General features: G+C 37.8%; 1 protein-coding gene across 14 annotated transcripts in view; it reads right to left on the reverse strand.

Moving 5' to 3' along the window:
* The window catches only part of Cntn5 (contactin 5), a 1,270,553-nt gene that overhangs the window by 322,414 nt on the left and 925,665 nt on the right, over positions 1-22,474 (reverse strand). For all 14 annotated transcript variants that reach the window (XR_003947896.1, XR_003947895.1, XM_017313363.2 and 11 more), the window contains 3 exons: positions 19,621-19,757; positions 16,183-16,312; positions 13,871-14,021 (listed from right to left, as the gene is read on the reverse strand). Coding sequence is in view for 12 of the 14 variants with exons in the window: in XM_017313363.2 (XP_017168852.1) it covers positions 13,871-14,021; positions 16,183-16,312; positions 19,621-19,757 (418 nt within the window). In the remaining 2 variants the exon portion in view is untranslated. The remainder of the gene's footprint in view (positions 1-13,870; positions 14,022-16,182; positions 16,313-19,620; positions 19,758-22,474) is intronic.

A 22,474-nucleotide genomic window follows, 5' to 3' on the forward strand; every position in this document is an offset into this window, starting at 1 on the left:
AAAATAACTGCTTAGTCCATACTTCTAATACTTTGCATCTTCCTCCTGGTCTCTCCTTCACCTTTTTGTAGTGCTGGGGATTAAACCTAACAATTTTGATTATTGTTACTAATCAAGTCATACAGCCTTTCTTTTCAGTAACAATTGTATCAATAAATGTTGACTATAATAAAAAAAATTAAATCCCAAACATCTTCCAAATAGAGAAGTTATTTTTACAAGTTCATTTTCACGGAATTAATAATACTGATGAGATGCCAATGATTATCCAAATACTGTTTTAATTATTTTGTGAGTGAGTGTGTGTGTGTGTGTGTGTACGCGTGCACATGCACCAGCCACTTTAAAAGTATAGATGTCAAATACAATATTACACTAATGTTTTAAACTAAATCTTCTCCACCTGCTGTGGTGGCACACACATGAATCTCAGGTAGAGGAGGGTACAAGCATTTCCAGCAAACTTTCATCGGCATACTGTGTTTGAGGCCTGTGTAGTTTATATTTCTATCTCAATAAACAAACACACAGAAGGACCAAAAAATCCTTATACTTGTTAAATCGTCAAAATTTGCATATGTTAAGTGACCAGTTACAACACAAGAAGTACCACACCCAAAATTTACAGGTTATGTCATGCTTCTAGAAAAAACAAGAACTATAATCAGATTTATTCTTCAACACTCTAGTCTTTTCCTTTCCCTGTTTCTGCTCAGTTGAACAATATGGGCACGCAGACATACAAACACACACATAGAGTCACACTCATACATTATAGTCACACATATCACACACACACACACATACAGACAAACACGTGAACACACACACACACACATTTACACACACACATACACACAAACATTTATACATACACATATACATATACACACACACACACACAAACCCACAACACACCACAAATAGAGAGACAGAGAACAAAGAATTTTTCTTTAACATTCTTAAGAAACAGAAGCATCTCTATAGAGGTGTTTAGACATTAACAGTTTTTTTACTCCAGTGGCGCTGACTTGATGAGATGATAGAAGACAGAAAATGTTTCTGAATTGCTATGGGAAAATCTGAAACCCAAGCTATTTGTTTTCTTTGAAATTGCTTTACATGAAATCATTTTTTAAAAAAAGAATAATAAAAAAATGTTTTTGAAAAAATTGTCGAGAACATGGTGCTTAAAATGCTTTTCTGGCTTCAGCCAGGGGAAGATGGAAAAGGATGCCACTAATAAAATACAGGGACCTTGAGAATAACACAGTCTGAGAAAAGTTAACATTCATGAAGAAATTCAACTGTATTTTAAACTCAAAATAGACTTTAAATGAAAACATTTCTATATCCCCAAAGCATCCTATCTTTCCAGCCCATAATGTCCCAAGCTCTCCTGTGGAGGCCATTGTATTTTTTTTTCAGCTTTTTTGTTTCATTGCATAGAAATGCAAATTTAGGGTTTTTCTATTCAAAAATATAATCAAACACGTATTTTTTCCTACTGATTATTTCAGCTTTCTTTAAACAATGAAATCGTTTGCACATAATGGGGGCTTTGTTTCCCCCATTGTGTTTTATATCTTGATGTGCTACAGACGTGACACCTGTGTGGAGACCTAGTTCTCACACACATGAACTCACTCTCAGGTGAGGGGATTAGATCATGAGAACTCTGAGCTCATCAGTTACTCCACAGAGTGAGTCACAGTTGACTACTTTGGGGGACAGCAGAACCTTGACAAAGCAGTTCGCTGGGGATATTGGAAGGCAGTACTATTCTGTCCGCAAGGACCCTTGTGTGCTTCCTGGCTGCCATGAACTGAGCATCCCAGCTACACTGCCCTGTCACAATATCCTTCCTCTCCACAGGCCAAGACTAGAACAGTGAAGATGCACCTGGAAACCAGCAACCAAGTCACCTTTCCTCCCTTTAACCTGATTCTCTCAGAAGTTTGTCCCAGGAGGGTAAAGCTAGAGCATTTTCCTAATTTTGAATTCTTTTCTTTGAACACTGGCTAAAGATGTCTAGTAAACTGCTTTTCTGTTTTCTAATGGGTGTGAATTCACAGATGTGAACAGAACGTTTTCAGATCTGTCTCTGAAACATCAAGGTAAGGAAAAACCTGGTTGCTTTACTGAGTCCTCAGTTCACAGCTATTTGAACTCTCTAGTTTATTTCTCTTTTCTACTTGTAATCTGCCCTTTGTCCCAAGACTATATATTTTCAAAAATTGTCCCTGGATGGTAGTACTTTTTCAAATTCTGAACTCTTTTTCTAAAATACACTCTGTCTCTACAAGTCAAAATTATATCCAAGAATCATTTCAAATAGTTCATCCAAAACCTTTTCCATGCTTTCTAACCACATTTATTTTTTACTCTATGGACTCTCACAGGGTTTTGTGAGGTTTAACAGACTGAGAGCGGTTTGTGCTTAAAACAAAATTGGACGCTCTTTCTGACTGAGCTATGTATATGAGCCTGAGCCACATATGACTACATTCATTTAACATGAGGAACTGTATCTTTCTTAGAATATTATCTGATTATGAGGACTGCAAAAAAAGTAATGCACATCTAACATTTCCTGTGTTTTGGACATGAGAGTTATTTTTATCATTGTCTTACTGGGGACAACATTTTGTTTCCATACTATAAGGTTTAAGGCCCGTATTACATCTGAGCACTTAACAGTGCCTCTTGGGGACAGGGCTTCTTTCTCTTACTTTGATATGAACTGGCATAGCATCTTACCTTCATTATCTACTAAACAAGGGTCTCTTTTTCCTAAAATGAATCAAATTGTGCATAACTCTCCCTAGCCTATTCTTTTGTGGCATGAAGGAAGAGATTATGTACAATTATGAAAGAAACTGTCAGAATTAGTTTAGTAATCTCATCCCTCCAAATATAACTAAGAACACATAGGCCTTCTTGAAATATGGTCTCTTTCTCTCTCTCTGTCCATATCACACACATATATATTATTACATGTATAATATATATTATATAGATGTATATATATATATATATATATATATATATTACACATCTACACAACAGATATATGTATATGTTTATATGTATAAGTATACCTTATTTTATGTTTTTATATTTTTTGAATCTTTTGGGAATATCATACAATTTATTTTGAACATAGTCAGTCCCCCTAACTCCTCCCAGATCAAAGTCCCTATTTTCCAACTCCTTCCCAACTTAAGTTTTCTTTTCTTTTAATGATACACAAAGTCTGACATCTGCTGCATATGTGTTCATGGGCATAGGACTATCTCTTAGTGTGTGGTTCCCATATTAGGGCTATATCCTTGAAGAACAGTTATCTTCCCCAGATATCATCAACTGTCGATAGCTCCTAGTGAACCCCTCCTTACTCTACGCTAGATTCGTGATTGGCTTGGTTTTATACATGTTGTGCAGTCAAACACTGCTTCTCTGAGTGCTCAGAAGATATTGGTAGACTCTGATCTTCCTTAATTTTTGGTTCTTCCAATATTTCTGCCCCCTTTTCACAACAGACTCTGTGTCTATGGGAAGAGCTGATAAGAACATCTCACTTGATATTGCGCACTTCCTTGATACTTATTCTATGCAGTTTCATCAATTGTTATTTCTAGGATGAGCTGTTTTTAATGTGAAGGGAAGCAGGCATGCGAATGTGAATGTCTTTTCATGTTATCTTTAATGGAAATGGTCTGGAGGTTGCTTTTATTGCAGTCAAGGTTAACACAATGTCTGTACTCTAATTTGTAGCCATGCCTCTAATTCCCATTATGAGTCAACCACAGTTAAATTAGAGAACGATTTATGCAAAATCTGAAGAGAAGTGACTATTGGGATTAGTAGCTAATCCCAGAAGTAGCTACTCTTCTCTGTAAAGACCTTTTCCTCAGCACTCACCAAATCTTTCTTTGTAATCTTGTATTCAGCAAAGAGTCACTTGGGGAGGTAGTAGGATCAGTCAGTAGCCTGCACTTAGATGCTTGATTTCCCAAATATTTTAGTTGTTGTTTTTATTAAGGACAAATTAAGCTGAAAGTTGTAGTCTGAGGGGCTTTTGAAAAAAACAAAAGCCTTTAAGCAATTAATGGCTTGTTCAAGTTGTGCATACTTGGAGTGCACAGCCAGGCAACTTGTGTAACTGTTTATAGTAACTGGGGTAAATGAACCATAGTTAGAAGTAGAATTTATGAACTGTTTGCTAAACTGGTAATTAGGTAGAGATGTAAAGCTGCAAGCTAAAGATGCTGCCAGGACAACAGGAGCTGCCTTACTCTGTTGTCATTTACAGCTTAAATTGCCCTTTCTTTCTTGATACTTCCCTGTGGGAGTTGATGCCTCTTTTGTTGTACTTAAGGGAAAAAGGAAGCAAGAGACAAAAGGAAATGGAAAGGCATAATTGAAGGTCTTTGGGGAAGACTCTGACACTCTTCTATGACCTTCAGTGTGGGAACAGACCAGGAAAAAAAGCAATTAAAGTCTTCCTGATGGTCTGTCCTCTTCATGTAATTATAGGTCATATATTTGAAGATCTGTCATCACCATTGTGTCTTATCAACAGGACTGCTAAAATACAAGTATTTGAAGCCATTAGAAAACCTTTTACTCCTTTATTTTTAATCAACAGTTTAATAGAGTGTGAACATTGTTTCTGAGTCCATTTGTATTATTTTAGATTATGCTTCCTAGGAATAGAATATCAGACCCTTTGATCAATTTGTCAGTGAGATGACAGAGCCAGCCATGGACATTTTTTTTACTGTAACAATCACCAATACCTGTGTGACCTAGTTTATCATCAAGTGGGGAATTGAATAATTATAGTACAATGAAACTTGGGCATTAAGATTATTAGTTTGTAATTTACATTTTTCTTCTGCTAAGAGAAAAATTAGGTTTAAAAATGTATCACGTATTTTCACATGTATGTGTGTTCTCAAAGTATGTGAAATGTATGAAACTGATGTCATAAAAATTGAAAAAAAATGGTATTGTCAAGGCTGGAGAGACAGGAATGAAATGGAGAGGAAAAGAGGTTTGAAACACTGCAGTTGGATAGACTAAACCAGGTTTGTTCAGTGTGGGATGGCCATAGACTGGAAGATAGATAGGAGCAAGAAATCTAAGAGCCAGTGAGACAGCTCAAAGGGGAAAAGCATCTGCTGCCCAAAGACCTGAGTGTGGTCCCCAGGATCCATCTGGCTGAACGAAAAGACTGACAAATGCAGTTTGCACTGTCAACTCCACTACCCTGTGACATGCATGTCCCCAAACCTACTCACGTGCACAAAACAAATGAATAAAATGTAATTTAAAAAAGTAAAACAAGGTCTGTTGTGCTGTGTCTCAGACAACTATAGATGGTATAGATTTATATATATTTTAAAAAGCTAGAAGGAAATATTCCTATAGAAAGATTATAAAACCTGAGGAAACAAGGATCTTTAACCTGATGTAAACAATATATAATGATGCATGTTACCAAAATAAGCAGGGTTTTTTATTTATTTATTTATTTTTATTAGGTATTTTCCTCATTTACATTTCCAATGCTATCCCAAAAGTCCCCCATACCCTCCCCCCACTCCCCTACCCACCCACTCCCAATTTTTGGCCCTGGCGTTCCCTTGTACTGGGGCATATAAAGTTTGCATGTCCAATGGGCCTCTCTTTGCAGTGATGGCCGACTAGGCCATCTTTTGATACATATGCAGCTAGAGTCAAGAGCTCAGGGGTACTGGTTAGTTCATAATGTTGTTCCACCTATAGGGTTGCAGATCCCTTTAGCTCCTTGGGTACTTTCTCTAGCTCCTCCCTTAGGGGCCCTGTGATCCATCCAATAGCTGACTGTGAGCATCCACTTCTGTGTTTGCTAGGCCCCAGCATAGTCTCACAAGAGAGAGCTATATCTGGGTCCTTTCAGCAAAATCTTGCTAGTGTATGCAATGGTGTCAGGGTTTGGAAGCTGATTATGGGATGGATCCCCAGATACGGCAGTCTCTACATGGTCCATTCTTTCTTCACAGCTCCAAACATTGTCTCTGTAACTCCTTCCATGGGTGTTTTGTTCCCAATTCTAAGAAGGGGCAAAGTGTCCACACTTTGGTCTTCGTTCTTCTTGAGTTTCATGCATTTAGCAAATTGTATCTTATATCTTGGGTATCCTAAGTTTCTGGGCTAATATCCACTTATCAGTGAGCACATATTGTGTGAGTTCCTTTGTGAATGTGTTACCTCACTCAGGATGATGCCCTCCAGGTCCATCCATTTGCCTAGGAATTTCATAAATTCATTCTTTTTAATAACTGAGTAGTACTCCATTGTGTAGATGTACCACATTTTCTGTATCCATTCCTCTGTTGAGGGGCATCTGGGTTCTTTCCAGTTTCTGGCTATTGTAAATAAAGCTGCTATGAACATAGTGGAGCATGTGTCCTTCTTACCGGTTAGGACATCTTCTGGATATATGCCCAGGAGAGGTATTGTGTGATCCTCCGGTATTACTATGTCCAATTTTCTGAGGAACCGCCAGACTGATTTCCAGAGTGGTTGTACAAGCTTTCAATCCCACCAACAATGGAGGAGTGTTCCTCTTTCTCCACATCCTCGCCAGCATCTGCTGTCACCTGAATTTTTGATCTTAGCCATTCTGACTGGTGTGAGGTAGAATCTTAGGGTTGTTTTGATTTGCATTTCCCTGATGATTAAGGATGTTGAACGTTTTTTCATGTGTTTCTCTGCCATTTGGTATTCCTCAGGTTAGAATTCTTTGTTCAGCTCTAAGCTCCATTTTTTAATGGGGTTATTTGATTTTCTGGAACCCACCTTCTTGAGTTCTTTATATATATTGGATATTAGTCCCCTATCTGATTTAGGATTGGTAAAGATCCTTTCCCAATCTGTTGGTGGTCTTTTTGTCTTGTTGACGGTGTCTTTTGCCTTGCAGAAGCTTTGCAACTTTATGAGGTCCTATTTATTGATTCTCGATCTTACTGCACAAGCCATTGTTGTTCTATTCAGGAACTTTTCCCCTGTACCCATATCTTTGAGGCTTTTTCCTACTTTCTCCTCGATAAGTTTCAGTGTCTCTGGTTTTATGTGGAGTTCCTGTTTTCTGTTTGACTTGATTTGGCTTATTGTGTTGGCAGAAAAATTAAGTTATTCCTTGGCATTTTAGTAAAAAACAGTGTTTGAAGTTACTTTAAGCCATTTACCTTCCTACTACTTGTACATTCTCATGGCTGTATTTGCTTAGATACTCCTAGTAGAAGGGCAGGTCTTCTGAGACTGCACTACTGCTGAGAGTGATCAGTGTGTACCAACGTCCCAAGAAGGAACAAGAAAATAAGTAAGTGTTACAATGTGTAGAATCATGCAGAGAAAGTCCTACTCCTATACAGTGAAAGTTCAATGTAGTTTGAAGACAGAATACTGACAATAACATTCTGTCCTAAGATTGAGACAAAATCAACATCATTTAAATTTGAACCATGTGATTGGCAACAGGTCATTTCTTCAACTTTCAACAAATTCCTACTATAAAATATCATGATGCCTCCTAAATGTTCTTCTTCTATATAGTATAAAAGTTATATGCAATTTATAATATATGTAAAAACAAAAAAATGGAGATTAAAATTTATTACCAAGTCTTACATTTCCAACCTTTGGATAGGAGTTGTTTTTACTCCCAGTTTTGAAATGTAAGGATGAATGTACATGTGTTTTCTCTCAAACTAATATTTATTCCAAATTTACATGATTTGAAATACACGGATGGTATGACATAATTTTATCATGTTCTGATCAAATAAATGCTCAACTGAAACAGGCTCAGAAAATTCTACTGTTCCATATATATATATATATATATATATATATATATATATATATATATATATGGAACCTTATGCATTACATAGAAATCATGGGCTTTATCAGTCTTTCTCTATATCACTATTCACCAACACTACTATTTATTTACTAATCATTTTAAATCCCAGGATTTATGTGATTTCTTTTCTATTGTTATAGTTTCATAATATTCGAAGCTGTTTAGGATCAGAGAAGATGGATCAGAGCATGCAGACTTGCATCCTGATGCCTCCAGGTGTGCTTTCTCTGACAATTACATTTAATGCAGCTTTTTACAAGAGTCTTTCTGCTAGCTTTCAAGGTGCTTTCTGAGTTGTAAGCTTGACTAAGCTGTTGATCATTTCTTTTGTTTTGCCTCTCATTTTTTAATAGTCTCACTTTATGACAAAACCAGTCTCAAACTCTTGCTCTTCTTGCCTCAGCCTCCAATTGCCGGAACAATAGGCTTCTTGATCATTGCTTAGTTTAGCCCATTTCTACTTGAAGAAGTACCTTGAGGTCAAGAATGTGCCTATCATTTTTTCCCTAACATTACCATGACTCATTATTGTTTTTTTTTTTTTTTTTTGGTATTGTTATGAGCATTTTGTGGGGTAGAAGAAGGTCAAATCCTGTGCAGTTCAGTTTTCCCGAACCTTACAATAATAGGTTCAGGTGTCTTTTCCTTTTCTCCTGATCTCAGGGATTCTACAGAAAAGCCAGTTCTGATAATGCACTGCACATTGCTAGAAGCTCATGAGGAACACCACCCATGTAGGGTCAGATATCACCCTCATTTTCTTTGAGATAAATTATATCATTTTGATTATTCATTTCCTCTAAAAACATAGGTTTTCAGTTAAAAGGAGGCTAAGTGACATCTGCTTGATGAATGGATGCTCATTTACCCTTATTGTACAACTCCTAGATGGCAAACAAAAAGGAGATACCTAGGGTCTACAGTGTTTTATGTCCTTAATATATAAGAGAAGCTGTCATCGCGAAACCGACACAACAGCGTGTTCATTAACAAACACAGCATGGAGGTGGATATAAGGGGTTGCAAAGAGGACCCTAATTATGCTCATGAATTTCTCTTCTTTCCCATAAAGAGTGAGAAGACCCTGCTTCCCCAGCAGTAACAGTGTCCTGTAGGGCTTTTATGAAGAATATATTTTCCCATTTGTCTGTGAGTCAGTATGTGAGCTTGATCATTGTTGGCCAATAAACACAACATGACTTCCCAGAAGAAGCCAACTAATAGGTACTTCTAGTGTAATTTTCAATGTGTGTTAAATGATGAAGTTGAAAAGTCGGCCATTACAAGGGTCCTTTGGAGAGCAGGGGGTCTACACAAAGATCTGAAGCCAAGTCTGTCTTTTGATTTCAGTCCCATAAAAGAACATATATCCTATGATATTGCCCTTCTATACTATAACATTTTAAATTTTTTTTGCTTTAAAATTTCTTGAGTACTCATCTGTATTATAATTTACTATCTCTGCAGCTGCTAGCTTCTTTTGCCTAGAAATAAAAAGCCATATTTGGATTATTTAAAAATTTAAAACTTGAAACTAAGTTTTAAACATCTAAGATATTTCTGATGGTCAATAATAGCTGATGCAGTTGCTATTGCAAAGGATGCAGACTATATCTCTACTTAGAACCGTGTACTCTTCTCTTAGTCAAGGCTGCACACAGAGAGTAGAAAAGTGTAACATGCAATGATGAAGATTTAATGTGTGTGCATGGCTAGAGTGTTTCTGGGTTATTATATTTTAACAAAAGTTAATGGTCAAGTAATGGAAATAATGATCTGGAGTGGGAATCCAATAGAAACTTGATGAGCCTACCAGGCTTGTGATAGTATGTCAGAGAGGATGGTCCCCATGCTGAGGACTCCTCAAGTGGAGTCATTTCAAGAGGAAAATGGACAGGAGTGATAAAAATCCTAAGTAAATGTCCTCTGACAGACCTCAGAAATTATGTGTTAAAACACAGAGCTATCTCAATGTGTATGTGTGTGGGGGGGAGTGGGGTGGGGGATAGATGGAAGCGTAGAGAGGGAGTTAGGGAGAGAGGGGGAAGGGAGAAAAATCCCTTTTAAACTACCATGTTTAATGCTGTGCAATGGTGAAGACAATGGGGCACATGCCTCTGTGTGCAAATAAGTCTGTAAATGTGCATACAGATATATACAGAGGTTGAAGCTATATTTTTTTCCCTTTCATATCTTCCACATTTTAAGGTATTTTGACATTTATTCATTTGTTTTGAATTTGCAGTAAGACAGAATATGTTTGTAACAGTGCATGTGTAGAGGTAAGAGGACAACTTGTAGGAGTTGATTTTCTCCTTCTACCACGTGAGGTATGGGGATGGTACTTTTATTACCAGGCTTAATGGCATAAGCTGTTACCTGTTGAGAAATCTCAAAGGCCCTCCATTCACCTTTTTGAAACGGGGTCTTTAACTAAATCTGGAGCTCACTAACCGGCTTGGGTCTCTATGCCATGAGCTCCAGAAATTCCGTTTTCTCTGCCCACAAACTCTTCCAGCACTGAGGTCACGGGTATGAGCCAGAGCCATGTTTGATGTCTAGGGAGCCAGGCTGGGGACTTGAGTTCAGGTCTTCATATTTGAACAGCAAGCACTTCACAAACTGAGCCATTTCCATAACCCCTGCATTTCTACTTGTATTTCCCCACAGATAGCCAGTTACTTTATATAGACTATAGAATTGATAAAAGAAGTGAGGATTTAGCCCTCTGGTATAGAAACCTTACCAAGGTCTGACAGGTGATGTAGGCAAAGGAGAATAAGGAGTAATACAGGGATGGATTGAAGGAAGCTGAGATGAAGAACAAGTGTACCACACAGGTCACCAAAAGGAATTCTGTAGGACCACAGAGTGACTTAAAGATCTTTCTTTAGCTAGGGGCATAGTTCAGTGGATAAAGACAGATGCTCACAAGTCTAATGACCTTATTACAACCACCAGGACTCACATAGTAGAATGAGAAAACACCCCTCCAGTTGTCCACTGATATCTCTCTCTCTCTCTCTCTCTCTCTCTCTCTCTCTCTCTCTCTCTCTCATACATACATACACACACATAACAAATTTCTTAAATGTATTTTTCTCATACATAGTAAAGAATGAGGAGGGGTATGGAAATCTACCTACACTATTCAAAAAGAAACTGTTGTTATCACTTAAAAACCTAAGGTTACAATGGTGGTCCCACCACTGCCCCCGTGTGCTCTGCATTTCCCCCTGCTGCTTCTTCTTTTCCTGCTTTTATCTCCCTTCTCTCCAAGAGAGAACCACAATTCCCACATTTTGATAAAAATCACGTATTAACTTGGCTATATAGCAGCTTACTTATTGTCTATGTAGCATTTCATTCAATTCTCAAAAGTCAACAAAGTTACTTGTTAATTTCAAGGAGGATTATCTGTTTTTAGTTTATGTATATGAGTATTTTGCCTATGTGTATGTAAGTGTACCACATATGTGCCTAGTACCAGCAGAAGTCAGAAGAGGGCACTAAATCCCATAGAACTGGAGTTAAAGATAGTTTTAAGTCTCCATTCTATGTGGGTGCTAGAAAACAAACCTGGGTCCCCTGAAAGAGCACCACCTTTAACTTCTGAGCCATCTCCCCATCTTCCAGTGTTATACATTTTTAAAATGAAGTGGGTTTAGAATAGAACCCTACAAACTGATGCATGCTCAATGGAACTGACTTCTTTTCTCACAACTTGTAGTATTCTGCTATCCAGGGTGGGAAAGTGACTTGCAATTGTGAGTGCCCGTGGCTTAAAAGCAGCCATCATCATTAAAAGTGATGCTGAAATAAATCAACTGAGTAGCAGTTCTCACTGACCAACCATTATGCTACAGACATGAGCTTGAGGAAACAGACAGCAACTATAAAGTTGCCTAAGAATCATAATCCACCTCTTTTGCAGGTTTTAGGACCAAATAAATGAAGCATTCAAGGAAGTTGTGGTGACTCTCTATGGTAACTCATTGTCCATTCATGATCATAGTAGTTTGCTACTATGAGAACTTTGGTTTTGTTCTGGGTATTGGACATGTGCACAGTGCATCACTGTGTCATATTCTCAGTCATGTTTTAGGTTTGTTGTACTTTGATCCTGATCTCTCTGTGCCTCTCAGGGTAAACTTTAGTGTGAGAGTCTCCTCTCTCATTCTAGTAAGTAGCTGGGGTTAAGGAGCCACCTGGCTCAGCTATATCTATCAGTCTCAGCATGGGAAAGGCCACTATTTATCTGTTAGCAGAACCAATTTGCAGTTTGAAATATGTAAACTGGGAAAGAAAAATATGGTCAAATCTTGTTTTTCCTTGAATAAGGAAAACATAAACATTTCACTTTGCAGTCTCCTTTCTGAACAGCATTTCAATGAATAGTACAGAAATTTGAAAATAAATAGGGTAGCTGAGCTTGAGGTCAGCACCTGTCTCATGACTGAATACTCAGGGGTATATTTCAAATCAGGTAGACACAGCTGGGAAACCCATATACTGTGACTTTCAATTTTTAAAAAAATACCAAGTTTATTTTGCTTATGTTATTGCAACAGTCAACTCTGTTACTCCTGTTAGTACATCCAGTCTGGTAAAAACTGATGCCACCTCATTTTAAACTCACAGTATGATATTGCTGAATAGCTGATGAACACTCATGTGAACTGCAGTAAATAGGAGAAGATTTCCAGGCTGCCTCAAAACAAAATAAAATAACACACTCAAAATAGAATAGCTTATACCTTTTGATTCAGCCAAAGGGAAATGCTGATATAACAGTTTGTCGTGTACTTCCTGCACAAGACAGAATTTTCTGTGAAACCAAGAAGCTTATTCTGACTGCTCAGATCATCCCAGCTAAACAAAGAGGTCCTGCCTGCCCAACCTGAACTCAACCATGAAACAAGACTCAGCTGAGACTATTTAGATCAGTTATCTAAGAGTTACTGAAACATCACTTTGTAAAGAAATTTCTCAAAATTGAAATAAAAAATCCAAAGTTACTAGAGTAGACACCAGTGCTGTCTTGAGTTGCCTAAGTATTCTGATACTTACCTCTGCACATGCAGAACTCGTCAAGTCAATAATATATGCTGTAACTTCCATAGCAGATGTTTTAGCACATCTTAACTAGTACCTCTAACAGCACTGAATAATGAGTAGCAAAGCTTGGAACTTGCCAGACCATTGCAGATACAAGACAGAGCACAGCAGGATGGATTCATTCACATTGTCTGGATTTTTTTTTAAACTTTGCCTCTTGATTTCCAGAGACAAACATTGATATGATGAATATTTTTCTACATATTTTACATATGCATGCTGCCACCAAATTAATCCTATTTCATTTTCACCCAAATGATTAAAAAAAGAAAAGCAAACATTGGAAAAACATCACATGGCACAAATTTGATCCTCAAAGGACTATGCAGAAAACCCAGAACATAGTCACATTATCTAAATACCAGCATCAAACAAAAACACAGAAGGTAAAATGATCACAGACAATATGTGGTCCACCATTATGCAAAGCCAAAATGAAAGCAAAACCAGCGAGTTTCATTTAAAATAGAGTGAACTTCTTGCCAGGTGGCAAAGAAGTTGTTGAAGTGAGATAGACCTTGTTAGGGTCAGATATAGAAAAAAAAATCACATTTTAGTTCTTTTTTGAAACATCTCATAATCTCTGCAAGACTTACATACCTCATGTGTGTCATTCGCAACCTCTAGACACGTGGTTTTGTTCTCAGCAGAGGGCGGAACTACTTGGGGGGGCAGGGTGTGAGGAAGAAGAGGGATTACGGACTATAGGTTAGTAGGAGAAGTGTGTAGCTGGGAGTGTATGAAGAGAACTTGGAGAAGTCCCTCACTGCATATACTAACAAAAAGACATTAGTTTTGATGGTAAGAGATTGAACTGCAAAGTAAAGTTGTCACCTTTTATTCGCCCTCACTGCCTTGTCTCCCTTCCTCCAGGAGATGGCTGGCTTTGGAGATCCCTGGGGTTCGCACTCTATGAGCACTCCCCGGTCTTTGGTAACAATTATGGATTTCTTCACTTGATTCAGTTCGAAGGAGGGCGGCGAAGCTGTGGTAAAGAGAATTGAACTCCATCAGAGGCAATGCTGAGAATTAAAGTTCATTTACCCACATGTTCAATTCCTTTCTCTGGCATAGTTTCTCTTAAAAATCTCACAAAAACTATATGGCATTAGCACAAAATTTATTAATTAAGAAATATTTTAGTGGAGCTTACAAATAAAGAATACTTTGATAAATGATACTTTATTCATGATTACCAAGGTAACTGTGGAAGATTGGGAGTCACTTAGTCATTGGTTAGGAGGTCAGTCAAGAGACTCAACTTTGGGCTTCTTTGCAGTGATAGACTTAAGTTCTAGGCAAGACAATTTTTGACTTCGATTTCTTAATTTAATTTAGGCCTCCTCATGTTACTTTAGAATCATACAGAGGTGACTGAAGTTTTCAAAGAAAAAAATCTTTAAAGAAATGGAACTATATTACTTTTAACTCAAAACTTATTTCATGTGTCTCAATTACTCATCTAAGTACCAACATTCATTAGGATTTACATATTTACATTAAGATTCTTTTTTTCTCTGAAATATATAAGTTTCCAGTGCCTGAGTGAGTGGTTGTTTATGCAAGTTGAACCTTTGCGTAATTCTCAGCAGTAATTTATGCTCATGTTAAAGCCATACGATGCAGGACAGTACAAAAATAAAGTACAATAAATACAGAACAATTGAGGCCTGTCAAAATATTGATGACGAGCAGAGGAAGGCATGGTAAGAATACACGTAATGGTTTTGGCTGCTCCTGGGATTGACTCATAAAAGATACTTTTGAAAGTTTTGAAAGTATGTATGAAGAGAAGGGTTTGAGACTGTTTTGGGGGAAGCACTGACTTGACTAGTGATTGAATCAACGTTTCAATTCTGAGACACTGAAACGTGTTGACAAGGCAATACATTACTATTTGATTTGTAACTAATATTTGATTTGATTTGATGAAATTGTGATGGAATCCTGTATCTATTAGCTATGATTTTTTTGTAACGTAGAGCAATTTCACTTGTAAATATTCATAACTGAGTACCTATGATGTATTACACTTAGTTTATATGTAAATGGTACCTTTGCAGGTCCCAGGGACCATCCATTTTTCTCTGTAAATGTTATGTTTACAGAAGGTTCTGAAATACATTGAGCAGTTAAGTCTCTCTTTTTGTACTGCAGCCATACCTGAACAACAGTTAGGGCTTAGGGACCCATGTAAGTGTTACAGTGCAGGTATCCTCAGTATGACTCTGGGTGAAATCGTTCCTGCAGTATTCTGCAGTGGACTTAAGCTCCTGCCCAGGGTCTGATTTAAGCAAAGGTGGAGTTTTTAATACTTGCACTCTGGATCCCAGAGAGGCTTTTCTCTCTGATGCAGATGGCTATAACCAGGGTGCTATTCACTTTGGTGTTTCTTTTCTGCAGTGTCAATTATACAGTAGTAATTAGAAATATTTAGGAAAACATTGACATTTCTATGGGAATAGGACACGCTGGCCAAATAAGGGATCCCTGTCCTTCTTACCTTTGTCAACTTAAATCAGTCTAGAGTTGTCAATGAGTAAAATCTCGGATGGGGAATTGCTCAGAAACGATTAGGCTACGTATGTATGTGTGGGATTATTGTGATTATTAGGTGATATAAGAGGGCCTGGTTCACCTTGCTTGCACCATTGCTAGGCTGATGCTTCTGAGCTGTATAGGAAAACTAAGCATGAGCCTGCTGGAGCTAGTACGAAGCATCATGGTTCCATAGTTTCTGCTTCAGGTTACTGCTTGACTTCCTTCCCTGATGGACTGTTACCTGGGAGTGTAAGACAAATAAACTTTGCTCCCTTAAGCTGCTGTGTTAGGGCATTTAAACACAGCAAAAGAATGGAACTGAGAACAGTCCTGTACACACTCCACAGTTTCTCCTGTGAAAATTAACATATTCTCTTACATGATTTTATCCTCTGTCATAGCAAATGACATATCAGCCATTTATGATGAAGTCAAGCACAAAAACATGATGGGAGAAATTGCAGAAGGAATATCATTGTGATATAGTGCTTCTTTTCAGCTTTAAAATGTGTTTTAGAATCGCATCATAAAACTTCAGCATAGTTGGAATAAGGGAGAAGAAAGCCAAATGTCTTTCTTCTTTATTTGCCAAAAAAACTGCATACCTAGAATCTTCAGCTCAGCACTCGCATAAATAGCTCCATATTTATTCTCAGCCAAACACTGATACATCCCAGCATCTGATTGATTCACACTCTGGATCGCCAATATTCCATTCACTGTGTCCACTCTGCTCTGTAATGGCATAAACAGAAATGAGATCTAGAAAGCAAACAGCTCAAGTGAAACACACACTTAAAATCCCAGAGACCACCCAAAGGGGTATCTAGTTAACAGAGATGCCATCATTCTGTAATTCTATTATATATATATATATACATATATATATATATGTATATATATATATATATACATACACACACATACATATATATGTGTATATATATATATATATACATATATATATATATATATATCACCTTTTTAGATCAATTATGATTTCCAATTGCCTTTTGGAAATCAATTATGGTTTATTGCTCAGTGTTTTTTATCTTGTCTGAGACAGCTTTGCTTGGTAGACTAGTTAGTTGAATTCAAAAGAAGAAACAAGAAAGATGGGGTTACATTATCCTGAGTGAGGTAACTCAATCACAAAAGAACTCACATGATATGGACTCACTGATAAGTGGATATTAGCCCAGAAACTTAGAATACCCAAAATATAAGATACAATTTGCGAAACACATGAAACTCAAGAAGAACGAAGACCAAAGTGTGGATACTTTGCCCCTTCTTAGAATTGGGAACAAAACACCCATGGAAGGAGTTACAGAGACAAAGTTTGGAGATGAGACAAAAGGATGGTCCATCTAGAGACTGCCATACCCGGGGATTCATCCCATAATCAGCCTCCAAATGCTGACACCATTGCATACACTAGCAAGATATTGCTGAAAGGACCCTGATAATAGCTGTCTCTTGTGAGACTATGCCGGGGCCTAGCAAACACAGAAGTGGATGCTCACAGTCAGCTATTGGATGGATCACAGGGACCCCAATGGAGGAGCTAGAGAAAGTACCCAAGGAGCTGAGGGAATCTGCAACCCTATAGGTGGAACAACAATATGAACTAATCAGCACCCCCAGAGCTCATGTCTCTAGCTGCATATGTATCAGAAGATGGCCTAGTCGGCCATCAGTGGAAAGAGAGGCCCATTGGTCGTGCAAACTTTATATGCCTCAGTACAGGGGAACGCCAGGGCCAAAAAGGGGGAGTGGGTGGGTGGGGGAGTGGGTGTGGGAGACTTTTGGGATAGCATTGGAAATGTAAATGAAATAAATACATAATAATAATAATAATAATAATAATAATAAGAAAGATGGGGTTAATAGGCATTCCTTTTATGCAGCAGAAATACAAAATTGTCCCATTCAGGAAAGGACAGAGAGCATGGAGTATAACAGAGTTATATTAACTCATGGCCATGGTCCCTGTGTCCATTTGGCCAGAGGTGTGACTCTTCTCTTACTTCTCAACAAACTAGCACAGATCCCCAAAAGCAAGAACTATCATGTAGTTAGGTTATATACACATTTATCAGCTGAGATATACACACTTTAGCATTATGTGGAAGTTTTTGTAAAGGACAGATCAGATAAGTATAAAGTAAGAAAAAAAAGTACATATTAAACAAATTTTACTATTAAAAATTTAAAACCAGTGATATTTTAGACTCAACTCTTTATGTTTTAACATCTTCATGAACCGAGATTCCATTATTAATATAGATACTGGGTAATTTGACACCATTTTCAAAATAAACCCATTCACTCAGCACAGACAATATCTGGCAGAGGGACTTGTGTAATCTGGATGTTGGGAATAAAATATGTGAGCATCAGTGGTCTCCTAGTTGGACTCCCTAAGAAGGTCAGAGGAAGGGCTTGTGAACAGAAATCTAAGTTTGTTTCATGGCTTTGTATGTGTCTCTTTCTCTTGGTGTAACTTTATTTTCTTTAGCTTCATCTGACTTCAGAAGAAGACAATGTCAGAACTTGAAACTATGAGAAAGGCATGACTTTAAAAAGGAAGAAACTGAGACCCTAGGTGGTAAATGGTACAGGAGTCAGCATGGTACCCTCCTGCCTGCCTGGGCAAGATTTTACACTCTGTTAAAACTGTCTACAGAGTCCCTCTTTCTTGTCATAAGCAGTGATCTATTTCTCCTCTGATCACCTTCCTGTGAAGGCCACAACCAAGGGAGAGAGCTATTAAAATTCACATTCTTATGATGCAATTAAAAAGTAATCAATGTAAATCTGCCATACAGGAAATAGTTTTAAAAGTATGCAATTGATTTATTGAAAAGACATTTGTTAAGTTTAGATATCATGAAAAGACCCTTCCCAGGACACCAGAACACAGGGCACTACACTTTTTTTTTCTAGTTTTTCTTTTTTCATCTAGAAACACAAACCAAGTAATCCTGTGCTCCAGATCAGTTTTATCACTTACACAGTGGAGGCCATGAGCCAAATGAGGGCTAAAGGGCAGCTAGAAATGGCAGCAAGTCTGTCATGACTGGTAATATTTACCTACGGATTTATAGGCTTTTAATAACTTTTGTGTAATATAATTACTCTAACAGGGAATCACATAATTAAAATAATAAATGATTTTTACATATTGCATATGTATTTATACATACACATATGAGAAGGCAAGAGAGGACCACTTTGTGCTACATGCAATGTAAACATGCTAGTTTTATGCTAACTTGACACATGCCGAGTCATCAGAGAGTTGGGAATATCATTGGAGAAAATCCTTCTATTATTATAGGCAAGCCAGTTAGGCATTTTCTTAATCAGAGATTGATGGGCAAGAGCCCAGCCCATAGTGGGTGGTGCCACCCCTGGGCTGGTGGTCCTGGGTTCTATTAGAAATCATGTTGAAGAAGCCAAGAGGAGAAGGCCAGTAAGCAACACCCTTCATAGCTTCTGCATCAGCTCTGCCTCTAGGTTCCAGCCCTGCTTGATTTCTTGCCCCAAATGCTTTTGATAATGAACTGTTATATGGTTACTTTTGGTTATGGTATTTTATCTCAGAAATAGTAGCCATTGTATACATGAGTGTTTCTATTCAGCCTCTTTGTTCCCAGAAGAATGACTATGAGGCTTAAATTTTTATGAATAAATGCTTAGGCCATAAGCTTGGACTTGTTCCCTGACTAGCTCATACTTTATATAATCTTTTTTTTTTCTAGTCTATGTCTGGCAGATGTCTAGTTACCTCTCCTAGTTTCATATGGCTAACTTTTCAGAGTCTCGGGTGAATCTCCCTCCTGACTCTTTCCCACAATTCCCCTCTCTCTGCCAGATGTCCCACCTTCTAATCCTGCCTCAGCTAACAGGCCATCAGCATTTTTTAACCATGTGATGGTTCCACACAGTATATAATAGATTCTCTTTACAAACCCTAATGAATATACCATGGTACTCAAATTGCTAGGCCGAAGTTCTGAGCTCCCCATGTACCGTACCTGCGGCAAGAGGGGTGCTCCATTCTTCAGCCAGCGGTATGTGGGTCTGGGCTTTCCAGTAGCCTTGCATTCCCACTGCAGAGGACTCCCACTGTCCAGCTGGGTATCATTCAGTTTCTGTACCCAGTGTGGGTATGCTGTGAACATTTAAACAAGAAAGAAAAGCAAGCTCAATACTTCCCCATTTATCACATTTAACCTTCAGCGGCAAAAATCAACAGTATTTCTATAGATTTAGTTCTTACCTGTAGCACTCATGTAACTACAGGGGAGCACATCACTACACAGGGGAGCACTTACTTACACAGGAGAGTACATCACTATTACACAGCAGCATACACAATTATTATTTGAGGGGGGCATGTCATTATTACACAGAGGAGAATATTAATATTACACAAGGAAGAATGCTGTTATTACTTGTGGGGAACACCATTGTCACACAGGGGAGCACATCACTATGACATGAGGGTCATGTAATTATTAGGCAGAAGAGCATGTCATTATTACACAGGGGTGCACATTAGTATTATACAGGGGTTGTGTCATTATTACACAGAATAGCACATCATTATATAGGGGCATGTCATGATTACATGAGGTAACATACCATTATTACACAGAAGAGAATGTCATTGTTACACAGGGGGCTTATCATTTTTATAAGGGGGTGTCATTATTACACAGGGGAGCACGTTATTATATTTTTTCTCTTCTCTTCTCTTCTTCTCTTCTCTTCTCTTCTCTTCTCTTCTCTTCTCTTCTCTTCTCTTCTCTTCTCTTCTCTTCTCTTCTCTTCCTTCCTTTCTTTCTTTCTTTCTTTCTTTCTTCCTTTCTTTCTTTTTTAGACAGGGTTTGTGTGTGTGTGTGTGTGTGTGTGTGTGTGTGTGTGTGTGTGTAGTCTGCGCTGTCCTAGAACTAGCTCTGTAGACCAGGCAAACCTCAACCTCACCGAGATTCTCCTGCATCTGAAGCATTGGTCACCAGTGCCCAGTTTAGGTGCATATCATTACACACAGGAGCATGTCATTGCACAAAAAACTATTTCCCAAACAACAGACAGGACAGTATGAGTATTTTGCTTACAGAAAGTATCTCTGTAAACATAAATTATAACTTAAACATCACAAACACACGCACAATGACACAACCAGACACAGACAGACAGACAGACAGACAGACACACACACACACACACTTTAAAACAATTGGTTTGCTTCTCTCCAGAGCTTACATAGTAGGTAGTCAGTCACTTGAAAGAATAATTTCTGTGGACAGCAGCACTTAACATGCTCTGATGTATGTCTACATGTCTGTGTATGTGGACATGTCTGTGTATGTGGACATGGGAATGATTTCGAAAAACTAATTTTTGAGTTTGAATTTTACTTAGCACAAATTTTTCAGAATTTAATCAAGTTCCTTCAATATAATTAGTGAAGAAAGTTTTAAAATGGTAACATAGAAAGATTTCATTATCATTAAACATTGGGGACATATATAAAATGTACAAAATAAAAGTTTAAAGGTATTTTCTTCACTGACTTACTTGTAAATAAAATATTTTAAAGGAAATAATTGTGTGGTCATATAATTTGTTTGAAACAATCAAAGCAGGGGCACTCCTAGTGCTGAGCTGAGCAGTGTGCTCCATATTAGACAACATCTGTATTACATAGTAACAAAAGCAACTTTGTACCTTGTGTGTGACTGCCTGTGTCCTCAGATGCTCTTCCCAGTCAATGGATACAAGTTGCTTGGCAACTGATTTAAAAGAAAGGATTTTTAAGTGCCACACAAATATGCACATATGTATAAACACACACATAAACACAAAGAAAATGTGGATCATGGATGATGTTAAAAATTAAGATAAGGGCAGTGGTGCTGTACACCTTTAATCCCAGCATTTGGGAGGCAGAGACAGGTGAATTTCTGAGTTCTAAGCCAGCCTGGTCTACAAAGTGAGTTCCAGAGAAACCGTGTCTCAAAAAAACAAAAAACAAAAAAACAAAACAAAAAACAAAAACAAAAACAAAACCACAAAACACACACACACAAAAACAAACAAAAACAAAAAATAAAAAACCACCCCCCAATGAAGATAAACTCCATATTTATAAAATAAATATTCCTCAATAACTAAACATCAAGATATTTATGAGTTATCATCTGTGACTGTATGATGTGCAAGGAGTTACATCCAATACAAGGTCGTCTTAGTGTTGTTCATGGCACTCTTCTGTTGTTATCCTTTGCTTTAACATTTCATCATACTCCCTAAACTGCCAATTGTGCATTAATTACATGCAGAAAGTAATAAGAGATGCAATGAAATGGAACAGAAGATAGTTTTAGAAACACATACTAGATTGTAGCCTGAAAGTATTTCAGTGCAGCATCCTGGAGGAGTCCAGGTAATTTAAAATCAGAGACACACAGTTCCCTTTAAGTTTTCTTTGGCAGCAGATTGAAGTTAACTAGGGGGAGGAGGTAGCTTTAACTTGTAAATGGTAACACAGGGTCAGCACACACCACAACTTGGTCTGCATAGTGGGGAATTGTTCACTTATCAATAGAATGAAAATATGGACCAGTGACATGGCTTAAGAGGGACAGGTGCTTATCCCACACCCGAGTTCAGCTCCTGTGATCACAAGGTAGAAGAAAAGAGCTAACTTCTGCAAATTATCCTCTGACATCCACATGTGTTATATCACGTGCACGCGCACACACATGCATGCATGCACACACACACACACACACACATGCTTGCACACATAAAACATACCACACATACACACAGACATAAACACACATCACAATGCACACATGCACACATGAAGACACACAC

The sequence above is a fragment of the Mus musculus genome, chromosome 9 (assembly GCF_000001635.26).
Source record: "Mus musculus strain C57BL/6J chromosome 9, GRCm38.p6 C57BL/6J".
Classification (NCBI taxonomy): domain Eukaryota; kingdom Metazoa; phylum Chordata; class Mammalia; order Rodentia; family Muridae; genus Mus; species Mus musculus.